This window comes from Xenopus laevis, chromosome 5L (assembly GCF_017654675.1).
Source record: "Xenopus laevis strain J_2021 chromosome 5L, Xenopus_laevis_v10.1, whole genome shotgun sequence".
NCBI lineage: Eukaryota > Metazoa > Chordata > Amphibia > Anura > Pipidae > Xenopus > Xenopus laevis.
The window spans coordinates 169,491,840-169,514,425 of NC_054379.1; the positions used below are offsets into that span (position 1 = coordinate 169,491,840).

General features: G+C 42.8%; 1 protein-coding gene across 1 annotated transcript in view; it reads left to right on the forward strand.

Moving 5' to 3' along the window:
• LOC108716062 (DNA (cytosine-5)-methyltransferase 3A) overlaps nt 1–22,586 on the forward strand; it is a 128,858-nt gene that overhangs the window by 34,985 nt on the left and 71,287 nt on the right. The window contains exons 4-5 of the mRNA XM_041563656.1: nt 16,933–17,290; nt 21,125–21,171. Coding sequence (XP_041419590.1) covers nt 16,933–17,290; nt 21,125–21,171 — 405 coding nt within the window. The remainder of the gene's footprint in view (nt 1–16,932; nt 17,291–21,124; nt 21,172–22,586) is intronic.

Sequence of the window (22,586 nt, forward strand, 5' to 3'; positions counted from 1 at the left end):
TGGCAACATCCTCAGTAGAGAGATCGACAACATGAAGCACGATTTCAGGCCTCATCACAATCTCAACTCGCAAGAGAGACGGGCAATCAGGACTCTTAAAGACGACAAAGAACTTGTCATAAGACCAGCCGATAAGGGTGGAGCTATCGTCCTTTTAGACTATGCTTACTATCGAACAGAAATCCTTGGTCAACTCTCTGATACTGCCACCTATCGCTTACTCCCTGGCGACCCCACCATCAAATTCAAAAAGGAACTTGACTCAGTTTTGCTGATGGCCAAGAATGCTGGGTGGTTAGATGTGAACACATTTAATTTTCTGGTGACAAAATACCCCCGAACACCCATTTTATATACTTTACCTAAGGTGCACAAGTCGCTATCTGCTCCCCCGGGCAGACCGATCATTTCTGCGGTGGGCTCGTTATACCAATCTGTCTCAACTTTCATTGATTATTACTTACAGCCCTTGGTGCAATCTATGTCCTCTTACACACAGGATTCTGGACATGTCATCAGAAGACTGAAGGAGCTGCCACCCATCCCAGAGTCTAGTATTTTGGTGACCATGGACGTTAAAAGCCTTTATACAGTGATCCCTCACGATCAGGGGGTACAAGCCTGCAGGAGAGCTCTGCAAGCCTCACCTCCTGGAGATGTACCTATCGAGCTCTTAATCCAACTCCTGGAACTCACACTATCAAGGAACTTCTTCAGATTTGAACAATCATTCTATCTACAGGTGGCGGGCACGGCGATGGGCAGTGCATTGGCACCGTCCTATGCCAACATCTACATGTTGGAATTTGAGACTCTGAACATAGTCCCCTACTGTGGCCATTCGATACTCACTTATTTCCGCTATATAGATGATTTGTTTTTTATCTGGACAGATTCAGAAGAAAAGCTACTTTTATTCCATCAGGCTCTGAACATGGGAGACAGTCCCATTAAGCTTACCCTCAACTACAGCAGATTGAACATCGATTTCCTTGACTTGAACATTTTTCTAGATGGCCCGGGAGTTGGCACCAGACTCTTCAGAAAATCTACTGACCGCAATTCGATCCTACATGCAGCAAGCAACCATCCTCCAAGTACTACCCAGGGGATCCCATACTCACAATTTCTAAGGGTAATACGCAATAACAGCTCCAGAGAGACAGCCGAAACACAGCTTCGAGAAATGTTTGACAGATTCCTCAACAGAGGATACACACAGGACTCACTATACAAACAACTCGAGAGGGCCCTCCACCACACGCAAGCTGAACTTCTGCAAACGAGCCCTAAGGATAAGGAGGGTTCCAAGAACACCCTGATTTTTACTACGACCTACTCGACAGCTTCCCGTCACTTAACAGCCAGCATCAACAAACACTGGCCCATGCTGAGCCTGGACGACTCTCTTAGCCTACACTCCGTCAGGGGACCTATGATGGGTTACAGGAGAGGCAGAAATCTCAGAGACCTACTGGTGAGAACAGACTTTAAGGGCATTACAAACACGGAATCCAGTTGGCTAGCCTCCCAGAGAAAATTAGGGTGCTACAAGTGCCCTGATTGCGTGACTTGCCGGTGCCTACTTACGGGGCCTGACTTTCCCCACCCCCATACGGGAAAAAGATTCAAAATCTTGCACAGACTAGGTTGTTGCTCGACCTATATCGTTTACATCATTACATGCCCCTGTGGTATGTATTACGTCGGGAAAACATGTACAACATTGAAGGAACGGATCAGCAATCACCGCTCGTCCATCAGTAAAGCCCTGAAAGAAGGCAAAGCCTTGCAGCCAGTAGCTCAACATTTTCTGTCCAAAGGGCACACTCTCCCTACCTTCAGGTGTATGGCGATCGACCATCAACCACCCCTGGCTAGGGGTGGTAACAGGGACCAGGCATTACTCAGAAGAGAATCCAGATGGATTCATAAATTGGACACTGTGGCCCCCCGAGGACTTAACGAATTATTGCCCTTGGGATGCTTTGTCTGATTCTCTAGATGTACTATATTCTGTGTTGATGCATTACATCCCTGTTAATGTTTGTTTCAATTCTTATCTGCCTGCTAATTGTCACAGTTTTTATGCTGCAACAATGTTGCTTTACTTTCCAGACCCATGACTCACTATATTTGATCATTGGCGCTTCTGATTCACCTTTGGAAACCAGGTAAAATGGAGCGGAAGGGTTGGCTCCTTCTACAAGAGCTAGTGATGGTCCTAATATGTGGGCAAACAGGCAAGGTGTCATGGCGATCTAATAGGCACAGGTGGTAACAGAGGGCTCAGTCTCCCGCATACTTATAGGCACGGACCAATGGTAGAGATGTGCGCAGCACCGCACCTATATGCGCTGCAGCCACTATACTACTGGGTCCCAGCCTCTGTATTAATGAAGCCGCTGCACGTTGCTAGGGGAGATGAGCCGAGCTACCGTTGGGAGTTCCCACCATGCGTGTCAATACGCACCGCCCCACTGATGCCTGTGTGGTGAATGACCGCACCCACCTCTGAAGGTCCATATATGGGCGGTACGACACGCCCCCATGCTCTCTGTACTATACGCGTTATTATCCTGGTTGCCTGTCATTTCTGGCGCAAGATCAATGTGAATAGGTCTGATATTTTACTCCACAACCATGTTTGCTTTTAATCTCCAAATATTTCCCCACACGGTTGGGGTCCTATGGTGTCCCTCACGTTGTTTACTGTTGCCTAGCAACCTTGCTTGGCGCCAAATTGTTGTTTTAAGCGTTCCACTGTGCACTGTGTTCTGTATTCCCTGAAGAAAGTTCCTGTGAGGAACTGAAACGTCGGATCTAATAAACCTATTCTATTTTTGATACCATATTTTGTTTGTCAAATCCTTGGAGTGCTGTCATCCTACGCTTGCTACACATTATTTACTTGGACTAGCACCCAGGTTATTTCCATTTCATGGTGTGCGGACTACACGCATTTTTATATATATATATATATATATATATATCACATCATATCCTCATATCCTCAACAAAACATTTGTCCAAACAGCAAGCCAAGTCTGAACCCTAATTTGCATATTAAGATGTAAGTAAAATATGTAAATATTGCATCAGTTGTTGACTAATAAAGATTCAGAGAGTTAAAGTCACATGACTAGGTTTGGGATCTGGTTTAGCTGCTCGGGATTGGGTGGAATACAGATTCAGTGTATCACTAATTCGATGCTTTATTATTTGCAGGGATTTATTACTAAACAGGATTTTATTTACTAACAGTTCCTGCAGTTTCTGGTCTTTGCTTATATAAAAGTGCTTATAAAGTGCCCTCTGCTGGCGATTTAGTCTCCTCTATGTCACCTACCCTTGTCCCCTCCTCTCTCTGCTCCTTTGGCTCCATTTACTGATTTTATTGGTTCCTCAGGCAGCAATTACACCCCTTCCACAGTCTTCTAACATTTCATAAATAAAGCTGCTTCATTATCAGTAACTCACCCCAACACTGATTTATGCTCTTCTATACATGGAATTTACATCCTACATATTATCCCTTATAATACATGAGTGATACTCAGAGTTCCCTGTATAACTCAGCCTGCAGCCTTGTGCCTTTATATGGTCACAGAACAACCCCTCAGTGACTTCTAATATCCTTATCATTTACAGTAGGGGGTACATTATCCCTTATAATACATGAGTGATACTCAGAGTTCCCTGTATAACTCAGCCTGCAGCCTTGTGCCTTTATATGGTCACAGAACAACCCCTCAGTGACTTCTAATATCCTTATCATTTACAGTAGGGGGTACATTATCCCTTATAATACATGAGTGATACTCAGAGTTCCCTGTATAACTCAGCCTGCAGCCTTGTGCCTTTATATGGTCACAGAACAACCCCTCAGTGACTTCTAATATCCTTATCATTTACAGTAGGGGGTACATTATCCCTTATAATACATGAGTGATACTCAGAGTTCCCTGTATAACTCAGCCTGCAGCCTTGTGCCTTTATATGGTCACAGAACAACCCCTCAGTGACTTCTAATATCCTTATCATTTACAGTAGGGGGTACATTATCCCTTATAATACATGAGTGATACTCAGAGTTCCCTGTATAACTCAGCCTGCAGCCTTGTGTCTTTATATGGTCACAGAACAACCCCTCAGTGACTTCTAATATCCTTATCATTTACAGTAGGGGGTACATTATCCCTTATAATGCAGGAGTGATCCACTTCAGTCCTTTCTTTAGTTAATTACAAACTATATTTGTGTAATTAGCAGTAGGAAAGATAGGGCCACTTTTAGATTGTAAGCTCTCTTTACCTCTTGTATAGAATTTAATTAAACGGCTGGTGAATTTGTTAATGAATAATTATGTGTCGGGGGTTGGGTGCTTATACAGTAGATGTAGGTGGATTCAGCAGATGCAAACACTTTCTCTGTGATCTCAACACACTCACACACACACTCACACTCACACACTTGCAGCACCACATTGTGGCTTTACCTAGAAATGGAAGTGGCCTACTATGTATATCACACAGCTTCCTGCCCGAGACATAGATATATATATATATAAATACAGTATACTGTACAGGTTGTGTGTGTTTGTGCCGCTCTACTGATCACATCTCTGTTGTGTTAAATTCAGCAGCTGTTTGTACAATAAGAAGCCGCACAGTTTGCCCAGACTCAGTGCATTTAGTAGAGAAAGTAGCTGCATAAACCCAATCCTCGGTTACTTGGCAACAAAAGCTGAGATCCAGTTTCCAGTATTAAACTGAATAAGACTCTCTATACATGTTCCGACAGCCCCCCATCTCTCCCCAGCGGTGAATTGAACAGCCCCTTTTATTATAAGAGGATGAGACTGTCAGTTACTGACACGTCATTGGTGCTCCATTCATCCAATCAGCACCCAGTACATGTGAGAAGTGTAAGCTCTATGGGAGATGAGTAATCTGGTTACTGCACAATGATTAATACATTCCCACATACACGTCACTTGTCCCTACTCAGACATATTGGGGTACAGCCAGAGCCCCCGAAGGCCGGTGAGTAAGATGTAGAAATCAGGAGGGTGAGAAGAAGGGTGGGCACACGTAAGCCCTCAAAGCTTTGCAGAGAAGTGATTCATACACACACATATATATATATATATATATATATTATAATACAAAAGCCATGAATATCTTGTAAATTATATCCTTATAAACGGTGAGTAGTGATGTCATCAGTTATAAACGGTGAGTAGTGATGTCATCAGTTATAAACGGTGAGTAGTGATGTCATTTTTGTCACATGACTCACTAAAACGTGTGTATTATAATAAAGTACCCCTTCGGCCTCGTGATTTTATATGGTCATAGAACTCCGAGGTGACTTATAATATCCTTATAATTTACAATAGGGGGTACTTTATTCACTATATATTGAACATTTAAGCGTTCTGTTAATCTCTAGTAACTGCCGTGAGTATGTCATTGGGGATTCCAATGTTTAGGGAATGCAGACAATTGCTGTTCACCCCAATCCCACTGGTTTGACATTTCTTTTTGCCTTCAAATTGTAAGCTCTACAGGACAGTGACTTTTATTCTACTGTGACATTTACCATATGGCACTTAAAGGGCAAGTCAGCCCCAAAATAAACACAATTCTAAGCAACTTTCCAATGCAGGGGATCCTTTATCTGGAAAGCCGTTATCCAGAAAGCTCTGAATTACAGAAAGGCCGTCTCACATAGACTCCATTTTATCCTAAATTTTCTTTGTAATAATAAAACAGTCGCTTGTACTTGATCCCAACTAAGATATAATTAATCCTTATTGGAGGCAAAACCAGCCTATTGGCTTTATTTCATGTTTCTGCCTTTTTCAGTAGGATGAGGCTGAACTGAATCTGAATTTGTATATGCAAATTAGGGGCAGGAGGAAATTTTTTGTCACAAAACAAGCCAGTAAAAATGTTTCCCCTTCCCAACCCATATGCAAATAAGGATTTGGTTCTGTATTCGGCCGAATCTTTTGTCTTTAGATTTTTAGAATCTAAAATAGTGGATTCGGTGCATCACTAATTTAAACAATGTTGCAAAAGTCTTAATTCCCCAGCAGCAAAGACAGGTCTGTTTAATCAGCTGCCTTGTCTTACATTGTACCGGTATAGGATCCCTTATCTGGAAATCCGATATCTAGAAAGCTCCGAATTACGGAATGGCTGACTCCCTTAGACTCCATTTTATCCAATTTTTTTTAAAATGATTTCCTTTTTCTGTGTAATAATAAAACCGTCACTTGTACTTGATCCCAACTAAGATATAATTAATCCTTATTGGAGGCAAAACCAGCCTATTGGCTTTATTTCATGTTTATATGATTTTCTAGTAGATTTAAGGCATGAAGACCCAATTACGGAAAGATCCATTATCCAGAAAACCCCAGGTCCTGAGCATTCTGGATAACAGGTCCCATACCTGTATGAGCAGTCTGAAGCAGCAGTGCAGAGAATAGAAAGGAAGAAACACTGCTTTCAATATCAATACAAACAAGTTAAAGAGCATAGACACTGTGCAATGACTGTATATTATAATGATGATATACAACACACATGTAATATTAATGTGACATTCCTGGGCTGCACAGTAACCTTGCAGGAGAATTAAGAAAACATTTGTCTTCTCTGTTGTGTTTTATTGGCATAAATGAAGTGATTCCATCTCTCGCCTGCAGGGGACAAGGCTTCTTGGCTGCAGAACACGGATCACAAAAAGACTTGCCAAGGCTACACGGGTTCATTGCTGCACACGCATGCCTGGTAGCTATACAGCAGTTAAAGGGGAAATACACTTTATTTACAAATATTAGGGATGCACCGAATACAGGAATCCTTCTGCCCTGCCGAACCGAATCTGAATTTGCATATGCAAATTAGGGGTAGGGAGGGAAATCACATGACTTTTTGTCACAAAACAAGGAAGTAAAAAAAAATTCCCCTTCCCACCCCTAATTTGCATATGCAAATAAGGGTTCGGATTCAGTTCGGTATTCGGCCGTATCTTTCACAAAGGATTCGGGGGTTCGGCCGAATCCAAAATAGTGGATTTGGTGGATTTGGTGCAAATACACTGGTTACTTTCCGTGTTGGGGGCCCAGGAGTATACAGGGTGCCATGGAAACACCAAAAACATATTTTTTTTGCACAAGTCCATAAATCCAAATAGTTTCCAAATAAGGGGCAGGGTTGGACTGAGCAGACAGGACACCGGGAATAAACCCAATGGGCCCCTCGCTGCTCCTGATCCCCCCCCCACGATCGTATAAAGAATTGTAAGTAAAGCAGGTACTCACTGGTGGGGGGCCTTGGGGGTGCGGGGAGGTGGCGCAGCCCCAGAACCCCCCAGTCCAAGCCTGATAAGGGGACTAGAAAATTCCTAATGAGATGCACTCTTGCAGGTAGAGTCCTGCAGCAGGTTGGGTACCCGCAAAAAAAAACAAGCATCCTGCGGAATGAGGGGAGGATTTTCAGGTGCGGGTATAGATGTGGGTCTCATCTGAATTTCTTATCTTATGTAATATTGTCTATATTTTATTCCATTTAATGTTTTACAAAATGTGTTTCTGTCCCTGCCCACTTTTGATGATGTCACTTCCGGTTTGCAACACCATCACTTCCTGTTTGATGGTGGTCGGCGGGTTGCGGATAAGGCAGTTGTAAATATGCGGGTTGCGATTTGGGCTGCGGGTTCGGGTCTTAGAAATTGGTTCCGTGAAGGACTCTACTTGCAGGTCTATTTAGAAATTGTGTAATGTTAGAGTTTTTTATACCTTGAATATGAATAAAGTTTTTTTTTTTTAAATCCAATGTTTGCTTATTTATTAAAACATCCAAATAGAAAAAAAAATGTAATCAAAAAATAACTTGAATACATTGAGTTTGTGCTCTATCATCTTCAAAAAATGTAAGGCACTTGCACAGAAACAACGCTTTAAATAATGGAAACTTTTACATTAACTCCGGAGCTCGTAGATGCTAAAGTTTTACATCGAAATGAATTTATTTTGCACTTAATAAATAGCATCCAATCGAGTTTTTGACAGCAAAAGTTGCATTCAGGAATTTTAGGGAAAAATTTATAATTGCGGCAAAAATTCAAACATTGATAAATCACCCCCCCAGGAAGGAGAGATTTTTTTTCTCAGCTTGAGATGTTGACCAGCACGTTCCTCTAGTGTCCTGCAAAGCCTCAGTCTTTCCTGGCATGACTAGTGTAACCCAGAACTCCGGGCCTCGCGTGGATATAATGGAAAGTGTTTAATAAAGCAGCTGAGATCATCATCCTAATTCCATCTCTGGCTCCCAATCAAGCCAGACTTTAATTACAAGTGTCTCCTTTTCTCCTTCAGAGCAATGGGCTCTTAACAATGCACAACATCTCTGATCTTCTCCCTCTACTACATCCCCCAGATCCTAACTACTTCCCACTACTACATGGCTCCAACCAGAGATTACTTGCAACAAGTTACTACTGCACTTCTATCCCTAAATATGTCATTTCACAGATACATTTGCTGCTCATTATTCAGTGTGATTCCCTATGAAATGTGCTTAAAGACTGTACCATGTATCTAGTTCCCTTTCCTTAAACTAAGAAGTCATAACGTGAAACATGAATGTAGTAAATAGAGATTTCCAACACAACTGCAGGCTCATCTTGTAACCCCACTAGCACCTTGTTGGGAAGCACAGTAGGCCAAATTGTATCAAAGACAAGGAATACAAGCCATAAAAACGGGCTTTGGGGAAAGCCAGACTGAGCCTCAGTCAATACAGAATCAAGGTGAATCAAAATCAACAAACCAACACCCAGAGGGGAAGCACTCAGTGATATGCTGTACATAGAGTCACCATCAGGGGGCACTGGGTGGACAATTGCCCCAGGTCCGATGGCGTCTATACGATAAGGGGGGGCCCGGCTGTGCTGTGTTTACAGGCCCCCCTTGAACTTCCGAAGTAGGAGCCGAGTTGCACTGAAGTAGGAGCCGAGTTGAGCCAAAGTAGGAACCCAGTTGCTCCAAAGGAGCCAAGTTGCAATGAAGTAAGAATCGAGTTGCGCCAAAGGAGCAAAGTTGCGATGAAGTAAGAATCGAGTTGCGCCAAAGGAGCAAAGTTGCGATGAAGTAAGAATCGAGTTGCGCCAAAGGGGCCAAGTTGCGCCGAAGTAGGAGCAGAGTTGCTCCGAAGTAGGAATTGAGTTGTGCCGAGGAAGGAGCTGAGTTGTGCAGAAGTAGCAACTGAGTTCTGCCGAATTAGGAGCCGAGTTGTGCCGAAGTAGGAGCTGAGCTGCATTGAAGTAGGAGTCGAGTTGCGTTGAAGTAGGAGCCGAGTTGGCTGAAGTAGCAACCGAGTTGCCCAAAGTAGGAGCAGAGTTTCTCCGAAGTAGGAATCGAGTTGTGCCGAGGAAAGAGCTGAGTTGTGCCAAAGTAGCAACCGAGTTCTGCCGAATTAGGAGCAGAGTTGCGCCGAAGTAGGAGCTGAGCTGCATTGAAGTATAAGTCGAGTTGCGTTGAAGTAGGAGCTGAGTTGGCCGAAGTAGCAACCGAGTTGCCCAAAGTAGCAGCTGAGTTGCGACGAAGTAGGAGCCGAGTTGCGTTGAAGTAGGAGCCGAGTTGCGTTGAAGTAGGAGCCGAGTTGCGTTGAAGTAGGAGCCGAGTTGCGTTGAAGTAGGAGCCGAGTTGTGCTGAAGTAGGAGCCAAACTGTGAACACCAACATATATAAATATATATATATATATTTATTTATTTTTTAACCTTCGGCACAAATTTTTTTTTCCCTTTTTTTTTTTTTTTACTGGTCACCAATGTTTATTTATTTATTTTTAATTTGTAGGGGGGCCACGGCACCAATGTTTCTTCTTTTACTTATAGGGGCCCCCGCAAATTCTGATAGTGGCTCTGGCTGTACATACACATATCACTGTGTAGCTGTGATTATGCAGTGCATTAGAATTATAAGGCTACAAGGGAATAAAACACAATCTTTTCACAAATGAAAGACGGGGATGATAATAAGCTTGGCAAAGTGTGCCGGATCTTGTTGTGTAATTGTATAAACAGCTGCTCAGTATTTACCCTTACAGCAGAGCAGTGCTCTTTACTCTCAACATACAGAGGTGTGATCCATAGTCTGCTGGGCCTAACCTAAGAGTAGTAGTAATGTCCCATGCACAGCGACACACTCACAACCTGTATAGTGTGTGTATATTTATATATATACATATACACAGAGAGAGAGAGATAGCAGGACACTTCCAATTCTAAATGAGCATAGGATTATCAGGGTATTAAATATACCAAGGTTATAGACTATATGGAATGCAATGGGAGCACTCACACTGTGGCACACTTACTCATGACAATTACAAGCAGAAATGGGCTGCACATACATTGTTATAGAATACACAAGAGCCATGAATATCCTTGTCCCTACTCAGACATATTGGGGTACAGCCAGAGCCCCCGAAGGCCGGTGAGTAAGATGTAGAAATCAGGAGGGTGAGAAGAAGGGTGGGCACACGTAAGCCCTCAAAGCTTTGCAGAGAAGTGATTCATACACACACATATATATATATATATTATAATACAAAAGCCATGAATATCTTGTAAATGATATCCTTATAAACGGTGAGTAGTGATGTCATCAGTTATAAACGGTGAGTAGTGATGTCATCAGTTATAAACGGTGCTTAGTGATGTCATTTTTGTCACATGACTCACTGAAACTTGTGTAATATAATAAATAAAGTTCCCCCTGTTGGAAAATATGAGGATATTAGAAATTACTTCCGCCTCGTGTATTTATATGGTCATGGAACTCCTCTGTGACTTATAATATCCTTATATTTTACAATAGGGAGTACTTTATTCACTATATATATATATATAATTTGGGATGCACCGTATCCAGGATTCAGTTCAGCATTCGGCCAGGATTCCCCCTTATTGAGCGGGATTCGGATTTGGCCGAATCCTTCTGCCCAGCCGAACCAAATCCTAATTTGCATATTCAAATTAGCGATGGGGAGGGGAATCGTGTGGTTTTTTGTCATAAAACAAAGTCTTCCCACCTCTAATTTGCATATGCAAATTAGGATTTGGCTCAGTATTCGGCCGAATCTTTCACAACGGATTCAGGGGTTCAGCCAAATCCAAAATAGTGGATTCGGTGCATCCACATATAGAATACACAAAAGCCATGAATATCTTGTAAATTATATTCTTATAAACGGTGACTAGTGATGTCATCAGTTATAAACGGTGAGTAGTGATGTCATTTTTGTCACAGGACTCACTAAAAATTATGTATTATAATAGTAGCCCTTGTTGGAAAATACGAGGATATTGGAAGTAACCTCTGAGTTCCATGACTTGTATAAAAGCACTCGGCCTTGTGTATTTACAGTGGTGTGAAAAACTATTTGCCCCCTTCCTGATTTCTTATTCTTTTGCATGTTTGTCACACTTAAATGTTTCTGCTCATCAAAAACCGTTAACTATTAGTCAAAGATAACATAATTGAACACAAAATGCAGTTTTTAAATGAAGGTTTACGTTATTAAGGGAGAAAAAAAACTCCAAATCTACATGGGCCTGTGTGAAAAAGTGATTGCCCCCCTTGTTAAAAAAGAACTTAACTGTGGTTTATCAGACCTGAGTTCAATTTCAAAGGTTATAAAGCCATTTCTAAAGCTTTGGGACTCCAGCGAACCACAGTGAGAGCCATTATCCACAAATGGCAAAAACATGGAACAGTGGTGAACCTTCCCAGGAGTGGCCGGCCGACCAAAATGACCCCAAGAGCGCAGAGACAACTCATCCGAGAGGCCACAAAAGACCCCAGGACAACATCTAAAGAACTGCAGGCCTCACTTGCCTCAATTAAGGTCAGTGTTCACGACTCCACCATAAGAAAGAGACTGGGCAAAAACGGCCTGCATGGCACATTTCCAAGGCGCAAACCACTTTTAAGCAAAAAGAACATTAAGGCTCGTCTCAATTTTGCTAAACAACATCTCAATGATTGCCAAGACTTTTGGGAAAATACCTTGTGGACCGACGAGACAAAAGTTGAACTTTATGGAAGGTGCGCGTCCCGTTACATCTGGCGTAAAAGTAACACAGCATTTCAGAAAAAGAACATCATACCAACAGTAAAATATGGTGGTGGTAGTGTGATGGTCTGGGCTTGTTTTGCTGCTTCAGGACCTGGAAGACTTGCTGTGATAGATGGAACCATGAATTCTACTGTCTACCAAAAAATCCTGAAGGAGAATGTCCGGCCATCTGTTCGTCAACTCAAGCTGAAGCGATCTTGGGTGCTGCAGCAGGACAATGACCCAAAACACACCAGCAAATCCACCTCTGAATGGCTGAAGAAAAACAAAATGAAGACTTTGGAGTGGCCTAGTCAAAGTCCTGACCTGAATCCTATTGAGATGTTGTGGCATGACCTTAAAAAGGCGGTTCATGCTAGAAAACCCTCAAATAAAGCTGAATTACAACAATTCTGCAAAGATGAGTGGGCCAAAATTCCTCCAGAGCGCTGTAAAAGACTCGTTGCAAGTTATCGCAAACGCTTGATTGCAGTTATTGCTGCTAAGGGTGGCCCAACCAGTTATTAGGTTCAGGGGGCAATTACTTTTTCACACAGGTTTGGATTTCTTTTCTCCCTAAATAATAAAAACCCTCATTTAAAAACTGCATTTTGTGTTTACTTGTGTTATCTTTGACTAATAGTTAAATGTGTTTGATGATCAGAAACATTTTGTGTGACAAACATGCAAAAGAATAAGAAATCAGGAAGGGGGCAAATAGTTTTTCACACCACTGTATATGGTCATGGAACTCCTCGGTGACTTATAATATCCTTATATTTTACAATAAGGGGCATTTTATTAATTATATAAACGCTGCTTAGTGAGGTCATTTTATCACTCCTTATTGATGTAATTTACCCCACAGTTATAAAATAAGAGAATATTATGATTCACTATATTATTTAATGATATTATTACGATATAAACAGACAGACTGGCAGATAAATCACATACAGACAGACTTGGATGCAGATACACACTGATATATTACAAGCTGGCAGGTATACAGGCAAATATATTTGTATAAAATAGTCCATAGGGTCCTTACCATGTGTAGCAACAAAACTTGGGTATAAATATAAATGCAAAAAAAAGAGAGGAAAGTAATAACCCTTTCTTTTTGTGCATTTATCATTTTGGTTTGCCAATTCTTTAAATGCTGAGTGCTGTCCATGGCCGCTCTATATATATATATATATATATACACACACACACAGGCAGATATAGATGACACACTCGGTTGTTTTTCCGATTGAGAGGAAATGATACGTGAGTTCCTAGGAGAGTGTGTGTAGAGTGAAGTTGCTCACGTTTAGTGCACAGAAGTGCAAGTGTGGAGCTGTCAATCATCAGGATGCAGGAAAGTCTGTGTCGCTCATCAGAGGAACCACATGTCTGCTTGGCCCATACTCACTGGGAATGTGAAAGGACATCAGAACTAGGAGGGGTGAGACCAGCTTCCGACTTCATATTCACTGGCCCCATAGAGACCTGATTGTATGTGCCATGCTATGATGCTGCTTATTCATCAGAAATGGAAGAGCAAGAAAGCACACATTATGTTTATTGTCACACTTGGGCTTTATAAAACAGGATAACGTGCAATTATTCTTATTGGGGTGCTATGCTGTAAGTACAAGGGAGCCCTGTGTTTTACACCTGTTACATAGTAAGTTAGGTTGAAAACATCTATATACGTATAACCTGCCTAACTGCCAGTTGATCCAGAGGAAGGTGAAAATCCTATTTGAAGCCTCTCCAATTTGCCTCAGAGGGGGAAAAATTCCTTCCTGACTCCAAGATGCAATGGGACCAGTCCCTGGATCAACTTGTACTATGAGCCATCTCCCATATCCCTGTATTCCCTCACTTGCTAAACACCATCCAACCCCTTCTTATACCTATCTAATGTATCAGCCTGTACCCCTGATTCACTTCCCAGCTCTCCCTGTAACACCCCTTTCCCTCCTCTAATCTCATTGGCTCCCTCCTGTCTGCTGGGAGGAGCTACTGGTGAATAAAGCATCCGACCCTTCCTTGTACCTATCTAATGTATCAGCCTGTACCACTGATTCACTTCCCAGCTCTCCCTGTAACACCCCTTTCCCTCCTCTAATCTCATTGGCTTCCTCCTGTCTGCTGGGAGGAGCTACTGGTGAATAAAGCATCCGACCCTTCCTTGTACCTATCTAATGTATCAGCCTGTACCCCTGATTCACTTCCCAGCTCTCCCTGTAACACCCCTTTCCCTCCTCTAATCTCATTGGCTCCCTCCTGTCTGCTGGGAGGAGCTACTGGTGAATAAAGCATCCGACCCTTCCTTGTACCTATCTAATGTATCAGCCTGTACCCCTGATTCACTTCCCAGCTCTCCCTGTAACACCCCTTTCCCTCCTCTAATCTCATTGGCTCCCTCCTGTCTGCTGGGAGGAGCTACTGGTGTATAAAGCATCTGACCCTTCCTTGTACCTATCTAATGTATCAGCCTGTACCACTGATTCACTTCCCAGCTCTCCCTGTAACACCCCTTTCCCTCCTCTAATCTCATTGGCTCCCTCCTGTCTGCTGGGAGGAGCTACTGGTGAATAAAGCATCCGACCCTTCCTTGTACCTATCTAATGTATCAGCCTGTACCACTGATTCAGGGAGACAATTCCACATCTTCACAGCTCTCACTGTAACAAACCCCTTCCCAATATTTAGGCGGAACCTCTTTTCTTCTGATCGGAATGGGTGACCTTGTGTCAGCTGGAAAGACCTACTGGTAAATAAATCATTAGAGAGATTATTATATGATCCCCTTATATATTTATACATAGTTATCATATCTCCCCTTAAGCGCCTCTTCTCCAGAGTGAACATCCCCAATTTGGCCAGTCTTTCCTCATAGCTAAGATTTTCCCTTTACCAGCTTAGTTGCCCTTCTCTGTCCCCTCTCTAATACAATAATGTCCTGTTTGAGTGATGGAGACCAAAACTGTAGGGCATATTCTAGATGGGGCCTTACCAGTGCTCTATACAGTGGGACCCCCTCCTCCCGTGACTCTCTGCCCCATTTAATACAACTCAATTTGCCCTTGAAGCTGGGGTTCTCATTAAACATAGGTGCCCACACAGAAGAAAATGGTATTACTTGTTCTTGCACTGGGAGAGGGGTATATTCCTGTACTGGTGCAGTGCAAGAACATGGGAGAGCATGCAAGGTGTTCTATTGGACAGTCTTAGGTGTGTAGTTAGGCCTGACTCTATAACCATGTTACCCAAAACTGTGTGCAAGAGGTGTCACCTCTGGGTTAAGGTTGCAGTTAAATGGCACTATAGGCCTAGTATTGTGATGATATATACAAGAGTGGGTCTCTGTATGGTACCCTAAGCCTATTATACACACCTGGGATTTACTAGGCACAAGGATCAAGTGTCACAGCTCAGGTTAAAGTGATACCAGCCTGGTTCTATTACTCATACCAGCATCACTTCCAAAGGTGCTCTGCATTATTCATCTTTTGTCCAGAAATCAGATCATTCTACAGGCCTACAGGGACCCATAGACAAGGTCTACATCAACACTAAATGCAGTCCGCTGCTGATGGGAATGTTTTTCTTTGCCAGATATTGGTCTTAGTGGGGTGCGGGAAGAGAAATTCTTGACCCACACCCAACCCTAACCCACCCCCTTTCAACCCGGCTGCCGTCTCCCCTCTATTTGTAGACCCGCGCCCAACCCCCTACGCAGCCAACACGCAGCGCACTGACATCACAAGAGGGGCAGATGCGAGTCTATAAATTTAGCTCGTGACCCAAAGATTTTGTACAGCAGCCGGCCCGAACCCCAGGTTTCGCACATGACTAATTGGTTGGGCAAGCCATTTCACTGGCCAATAAACTGCCGACTTTGTTTGGAGGGGCAGAGTCAGCGGCTTTTATGGGTCCATGTATGAGGCTTAACTGTCATTTAACTTGCCAGCATGTGTCTTTCTAAAATGGGAATTCCATCCTAAACTTGTTTTTGCATAATAAAAGCGTAATTCTAAGCACATTTCTGTAAACATGACTTCAAATACATCAATGTGTGCAAAGTTATTTCTAAATGGAATAGCAACAAGGAGCTGGATCTGTGTTACTTACCATCTAAGTCACTTCTCTTTCAGGTCTGTTAATCAACTGACTTTTACTGGTCAGAACCAGCAGTGCAGAGTATATAAACCTTCAGAATTCATGTATATTTGGTAGATGCTTAGATTAAAAATCAAATTTGTGTGGAGTTCCCCTTCGACGCTGACTGAGCTTTCCCTGAACTCTGCAGCTGACTCCTGTCTCTCCTCGCAAGGCCCCAGGCTCCCATTTCTAATCCTTCGATCTGGTGTCATTTCTGAAATCCCATAATCTTCCTGTCAGGTTCTGCTTGTCCCGGCTTCAACTCCTCAAACGTGTCAGACCGGTGCCTCCCCTGCTACTAGGAAGTGGCCTCTCCTTCAGTCAGGGCAAGGGAAGGAAGCAGAGCCCCCTAAACCATGTATCTGGGGGACATCTTCATCTCAACATGAGCTGCTTTAATGAGGTGCTGATACAAAGTGTCACTCATCATTTCTGTATGAACCCAATTTGAATTGAGCCTTCCTTACATACATCCCTATAATCCCCTTATTCATCCCACATCCAGATAGAAAAACGCAGTGGGATTTATTCTGAGGGCAGAATTCTGGGAATGTTTTTGCTGCATTGGCTGAATGGGTCGACACGGCTGCCCTGTTTATACACAAGCAATAACCGGACATTATTTTGTTTATTAGGTGGAAAGCGCTAATGTATCCAAAGACATTGCCTCAGTCCCTAAGTGCCACACGTCTTCAAACACCACACGGCCAGATCCAATTCACAACGGAGATATGGAATCCACCAAAAGGCAGCACAAGCCTGAGAGGTCCAGCCAAGATCGACCAACACCAGAGCTAAGTCCAAGAGACACGAAGACCTGTGATTCGCCAGAAGAAGTTCTACGAGACAGTGATGTAAAGCAGGTGGTGGAGAATGGATGCTGTACTCCAAGTGATGAGACGGATCCTCAGCAAATGGAGGACTGTGATGTTTTAGAAATCTCTACACCCAAGAAAAGAGGGAGACGAAGCCTGTCCAACAGCTCAGAGAAAAGTGAGTACATGGAGATACGTTGTGTGTCTAGCATTCCCCCACAGTGGACACACGTGTGTGTGTGTGTTGTAGAGCTTTGTGACGGTGTAGGCCCCGGTAGAGAGTGGTAGGTTCTTTCATAGCACTAACTAGTGAGTTGCATAGCCCCAAAACTAGTGTTAGTGCGGTGACTCATTAGAAAAGAAACTTGATTGTTAAGTGTTAGGATACTGCTTATGTCATGCTATTACATCACTCTACAGCAGTGATCCCCAAACAATGGCTCACAAGTACGGTTGCCACCTAGCCGGTAAAATACCTGCCAAGGCCGGGGCCAGTATTACAAATTTACCAGCAATGTAGCTGCCAGTAAATTTGTAATACGATCAAAAGGAGCCCTCGGCCTGCCCCCAATACCCTGCAACTTACCTTTTTCTTTGCCTCTTCCGCGGGTCTCCGCCGTGTGGCCCTGCCCCTTTTGACGTCACGCCCGCCCCTTTTGAGGCCCCGCCCCCCAGCAGCCGGTAAAAAAAATGATAAAAGGTGGCAACCCTACTCACAAGCAGCATGCAGTTCACCATCTCCTTGGATGTTGCTCCCAGTGGCCTCAAAGCCGGTGCTTATTTTTGAATTACTGGTTTGGAGACAAGTTTTGATTATATAAAAACCAGGTGTTCTGCCAAACTCTTTTTACATTAGAAAACTGTTCACAGGTAGAAAATCCCTGCTCTACAGAACCCCTATGGGTCCAATGTAACCCGTGTTCTATTCTGGAAGAAACAACACACTTTCATTATTGTAACTTAAAGACATGTTTACATGAAGGCACAGATAGGCTTGTTTAACACAATAAGGCTAAATATTCATCTGCCTTCTTTATCGCGCCATCCTGTATAATATAGAATAACGTATGACAATGTTTTACATTAACCTGTTGCAGTTCAATTCTGAAATGTAGCCTGACCCTGATTTCATTAAAGGAGAAGGAAAGCTACTGAGGCATTTTATTGCCAATAGATTAGCTGCAATAGTCCAAGCTAGAATGCTATATTTATTCTGTAGAATGTTTTACCATACCTGAGTAAAAAGCTCTAGAAACTCTCTGTTTGTTTAGGATAGCAGCTGTATTAACATGGTGTGACATCACTTCCTGCCTGAGTCTCTCCCTGCTCTGGGCTCAGATTACAGTAGTGAAGGGAGGGGGGGTAAGAGAAGCAAACTGAGCATGCTCAAGCCCTAGCCCTGGAGGTTTAAGCTGAAAACAGGAAGTCTGATACAGAAGCCCATGAGTACACAATAGAAGGAAAGAAAAGCTGTGTTTCTTTTAACAGGGGACTCAGAGCAGCATTACTTTGGGAGTTTACTGGTATATTTAGATGGACCTTTCTGATAAGGCTTACTTAGTTTTAACCTTTCCTTCTCCTTTAAAGCTCATTTACAGACTGAGGAGCTGGAAACCCCAAGACTTAGTTTAGCTGTTACATTTAAAGGCTTTGTGTGTTAGCGCCTTGTGTGTCACTAATGGATAATACCTATATTTTTATATAATAACAATATTTTCTAATTCCAGAAACACAAAAACAGTAGAACCCCCATTTTACTTTTTTCAGAGGGCCAGAAACAAAATGGTGTTAAATCTGTGAAAATATAAAGTCAGGGAAATGTATTATTCATAATATATTGTCAGGGCCACAAAAAAACGGTGTAAATTGCAGATGTAAGATTGAGGTTTCGCTATATATGAAGGATTTCTGGCCTCAGGCTGATTTCTGTCAGCTTGTTATTTTCTGCCATATCAAAATCTTATTCTGCCTGTGTTTGGACGTGCTTTCTACTTGTCATGTTGTCAGAATTGTAACAAAATACTTTTACACCAGGGATTAAACTACCACTTATTAGATCTCTCTCCTCAGAGTCCAGGTGGAACTTATCTGTAGTTAGGGTTGTGCTATTCTCTAGCGTTAGCAAAGTGGTGCCCGTGTGGCCTTTAGTAAAACTCTTGGAACCCCATGCCCCTGCTTGGAACATTCCTCCAGTACATAAAAAAGGCAGCACTATCCATACTGGCAAGTGTTAGTAAGTAAGGGGAAAAGTGTTTGGTGGGTATTTCACCCTAAGCTGCTCTTTACAACATAAAATCAGAATGATTCACAATATGTAGCTATTTTTCTCAGCTTAGGGCAGAGACACACAGTCAGATTCGGGGAGATTAGTTGCCTGGAGACAAATCTCCTTTTCTTCGGGGCGACTAATCTCCCCAAACTGCCTCCCCGTCGGCTAGAATGTAAATTGCCGGCAGGATGGCACTCGGAGCGCTACGTTTTTCGAAGTCGCCCGAAGTTTCCTTGCTTCGGAAAACTAAGCAATTCAAGTGCCATCTGCCGACAATTTACATTCTAGCCGGCGGGAAGGCAGTTTGAGGAGATTAGTCACCCCAAAGAAGAGGCGATTTGTCGACGGGCGAATAAACTCCAGAATCTGATCGTGTGTCTCTGCCTTCGAGCAGTCCCTCCTGTTAGAGTCCTGCGCGGGTCCATTTTTTGTAACCCAGACCCGCATTCTTACCCGCTACCCGCAAGTACCTTATCCGCAACCCGGACCCGCTGACCATCAAGAATCAGGAAGTGCTCTCATTGTAAACCGGAAGTGACATCATCGGAAGTAGACATGACCAGAAGAAAGGAGTGAATATCGATATTGAGAAGACCCACGGGCCGACCCGCAAAACCGGAACTTCTAAACGCAATCCGCAGGGTACCACAGGTTTTTGCGGGTAACCCGTGGGTAGGGTTGCCACCTTTCATAAATTTTTTTACCGGCTGCTGGGGGCGGGGCCTCAAAAGGGGCGGGTGTGACGTCAAAGGGGGCATGACTTCAAAAGGGGCGGGGCCACACGACGGAGACCCGCGGGCGCTAGAAGAGGCAAAGAAAAAGGTTGCAGGGGATTGGGGGCAGGCCGAGGGCTCCTTTTGATCGTATTACAAATTTACTGGCAGCTACATTGCCGGTAAATTTGTAATACCGGCCCCGGCAGGGTGGCAACCCTAACCGTGGGTACCCGACCCGCTGCAGGACTCTACCTCCTGTGAATCCCAGAATGCAGGTGAAAGCAAACAAAAAATGTTAAAAGATAAGACAGAAGGGTCACGCTCTCATGTTGGAATTAGTTTTGAGCATACCTTAGTGGAGTGTGTCCATTCAGCCAGAAACTCGTGCAGGGTTCAGGTTAAACAAAATATCAGTTTCATAAAGAGCAAAGGCGGTAATGTAACAATGATTTCAAAGTTTCACCAGGTCTAGTAACCCATAACAAATCAAATTTGCTTTTAAAAGGTGTCCGGTTAATGCTACTTGCTAATGCAGTTGGACCTCAATAGATTTGAGAGGTAACAATGTCACTATGACGATTTTCATTCATCCAGGTCATGGTATATTTTTGCCCACCTCGCTGCCAGCTGACAGCCCCCCTGCAGTACCACAGTTAGGGTTGCCACATTTTTTTTCCGAAAAAAAATACCGGCCTTCCTATATATTTATAATTTTTCCCTATTAATAACATTGGGATCAACCATCATTTTTACCGGCCAGGCCAACAAAATAGTTGACAGTGCCCGCTGATTGGCTGTAGCTTTAGGGAGCAACTCCTCCAAACCACCTTCCTGGGTTCTCTCAGCCATGTGGGGTGTTCATGGGTCAGAACCAGATGCAAACAGACACATTGGTTTGAGGCTAAGCAGCTTTGGTTGAAGCATGGCGTCCCAGCTTTCCCATGCAGATGGAAGAATAGGGCAAGTCCATAGGATTGTTTGTGAACATACAATGTGCTAACTAGTCCTGTATTGTCTGCCCTTCTAGGCAAAGAAGAGACGGAAGATACAAGTTCCAGCTCTCCCAAATCGGAGGCAAGTATAACCCACAGAATACACTGCAGATAAAACAGATTGCAGGTTACATTGCCATTCAGCTCACTGTCTCAGACCAAGGCAGAACCCCAGGCCTATGTGTGATAACTGTATTATAATTCCCTGTATTCTAGCTTCTCTTTATGAACACACTCCGGTACCTGCATACATTATTTGTTGGATCTGCTCAATACAGGACATAGGCAGTAAGAACATTTAAAGGAGAACTAAAGTCTAACTAAAGAAGTAGTCTAGAAATGTTGTACATTTGGGTTTTGTGCTTCTGTACCAGCCCAAGGCAACCACAGCCCTTTAGCAGTAAAGATTTGTGTCTCCAAAGATGCCCCAGTAGCTCCCCATCTTCTTTTCTGCTGATTCACTGATTCACATGCTCTGTGCTGCTGTCAATTACTGAGCTTAGGGAGCCACTCACAATATACAGTACACATAGAATAGAAATGAAAAGAAGTAAAACCCAAGATTTTGCCTTGACAAAGCCAGCAGGCGAAACACGTGTTGGCACACTGGGAAGCGCTTTTTGTGAAGTCTCCTGGGCGCTTTCCTTATTTTTACTATTGCAAAATAATTTCCTATTGATTTTAAACCTTTGCGACCGCATTGATTCTTCTTTTATAATCTTACCTGTTATCCAATGGCACTGTGGGATTTGTAGTTTTATAGGGAAGATTAGCTCTCCGAATTATAAGATAGCAAGGTAAAATTGAGACTACAGTCCCCAGTGACCTACTTTCTCCTCCGTGTGGGGTCCCAGACTTAGAAAAATACAGGCAGCTAGAACTTGGGACTTCTCCACCTCTAACAATTTTCCTATTCCTCCTTTCTCTTTCAATGCTGGTCTCCTTTGAATAATTTCATGCAAACGTTTTTTAACACCCTATAACTTTAACGGGGGTGTATGGATTAATTATTACTCACCAATTTTCATGCAGTCTTCAAAGATTACCTTAATTGATTTGCAGCAATTTTAATGAGTTTAGTAAAGTTTACTTTTTAACAGTTAATCAGTTATTTACAATCTTCTATAATGAATGGATTTTAATGTGTGATATATAATAATGAATTAACTTTAATCTCACCTGGGTCAATTTAATCCTGGTTATTTAAGTTAACTTCTTAATTTCATTTGAAGCACTAGCACTTTATAGCACAATATTAATTAATCCTGTTACATGATTTTTAATTGCTAATGAATTATTAGCACCTAGCACATAGCACTTTATTGGGTAACCCAGCAATGGCTGCCCAATAATTGAAGCAACACTGGGTTAGTAACCGTTAACGAAACTGTTAATAAACTCTGACACTGCTGCACTAATACTTGAATTTTCTTTAATTGGTGGCCAATTGAATAGAGAGGGGTTTTACTTCTTTTCATTTCTATAACACATTATTTT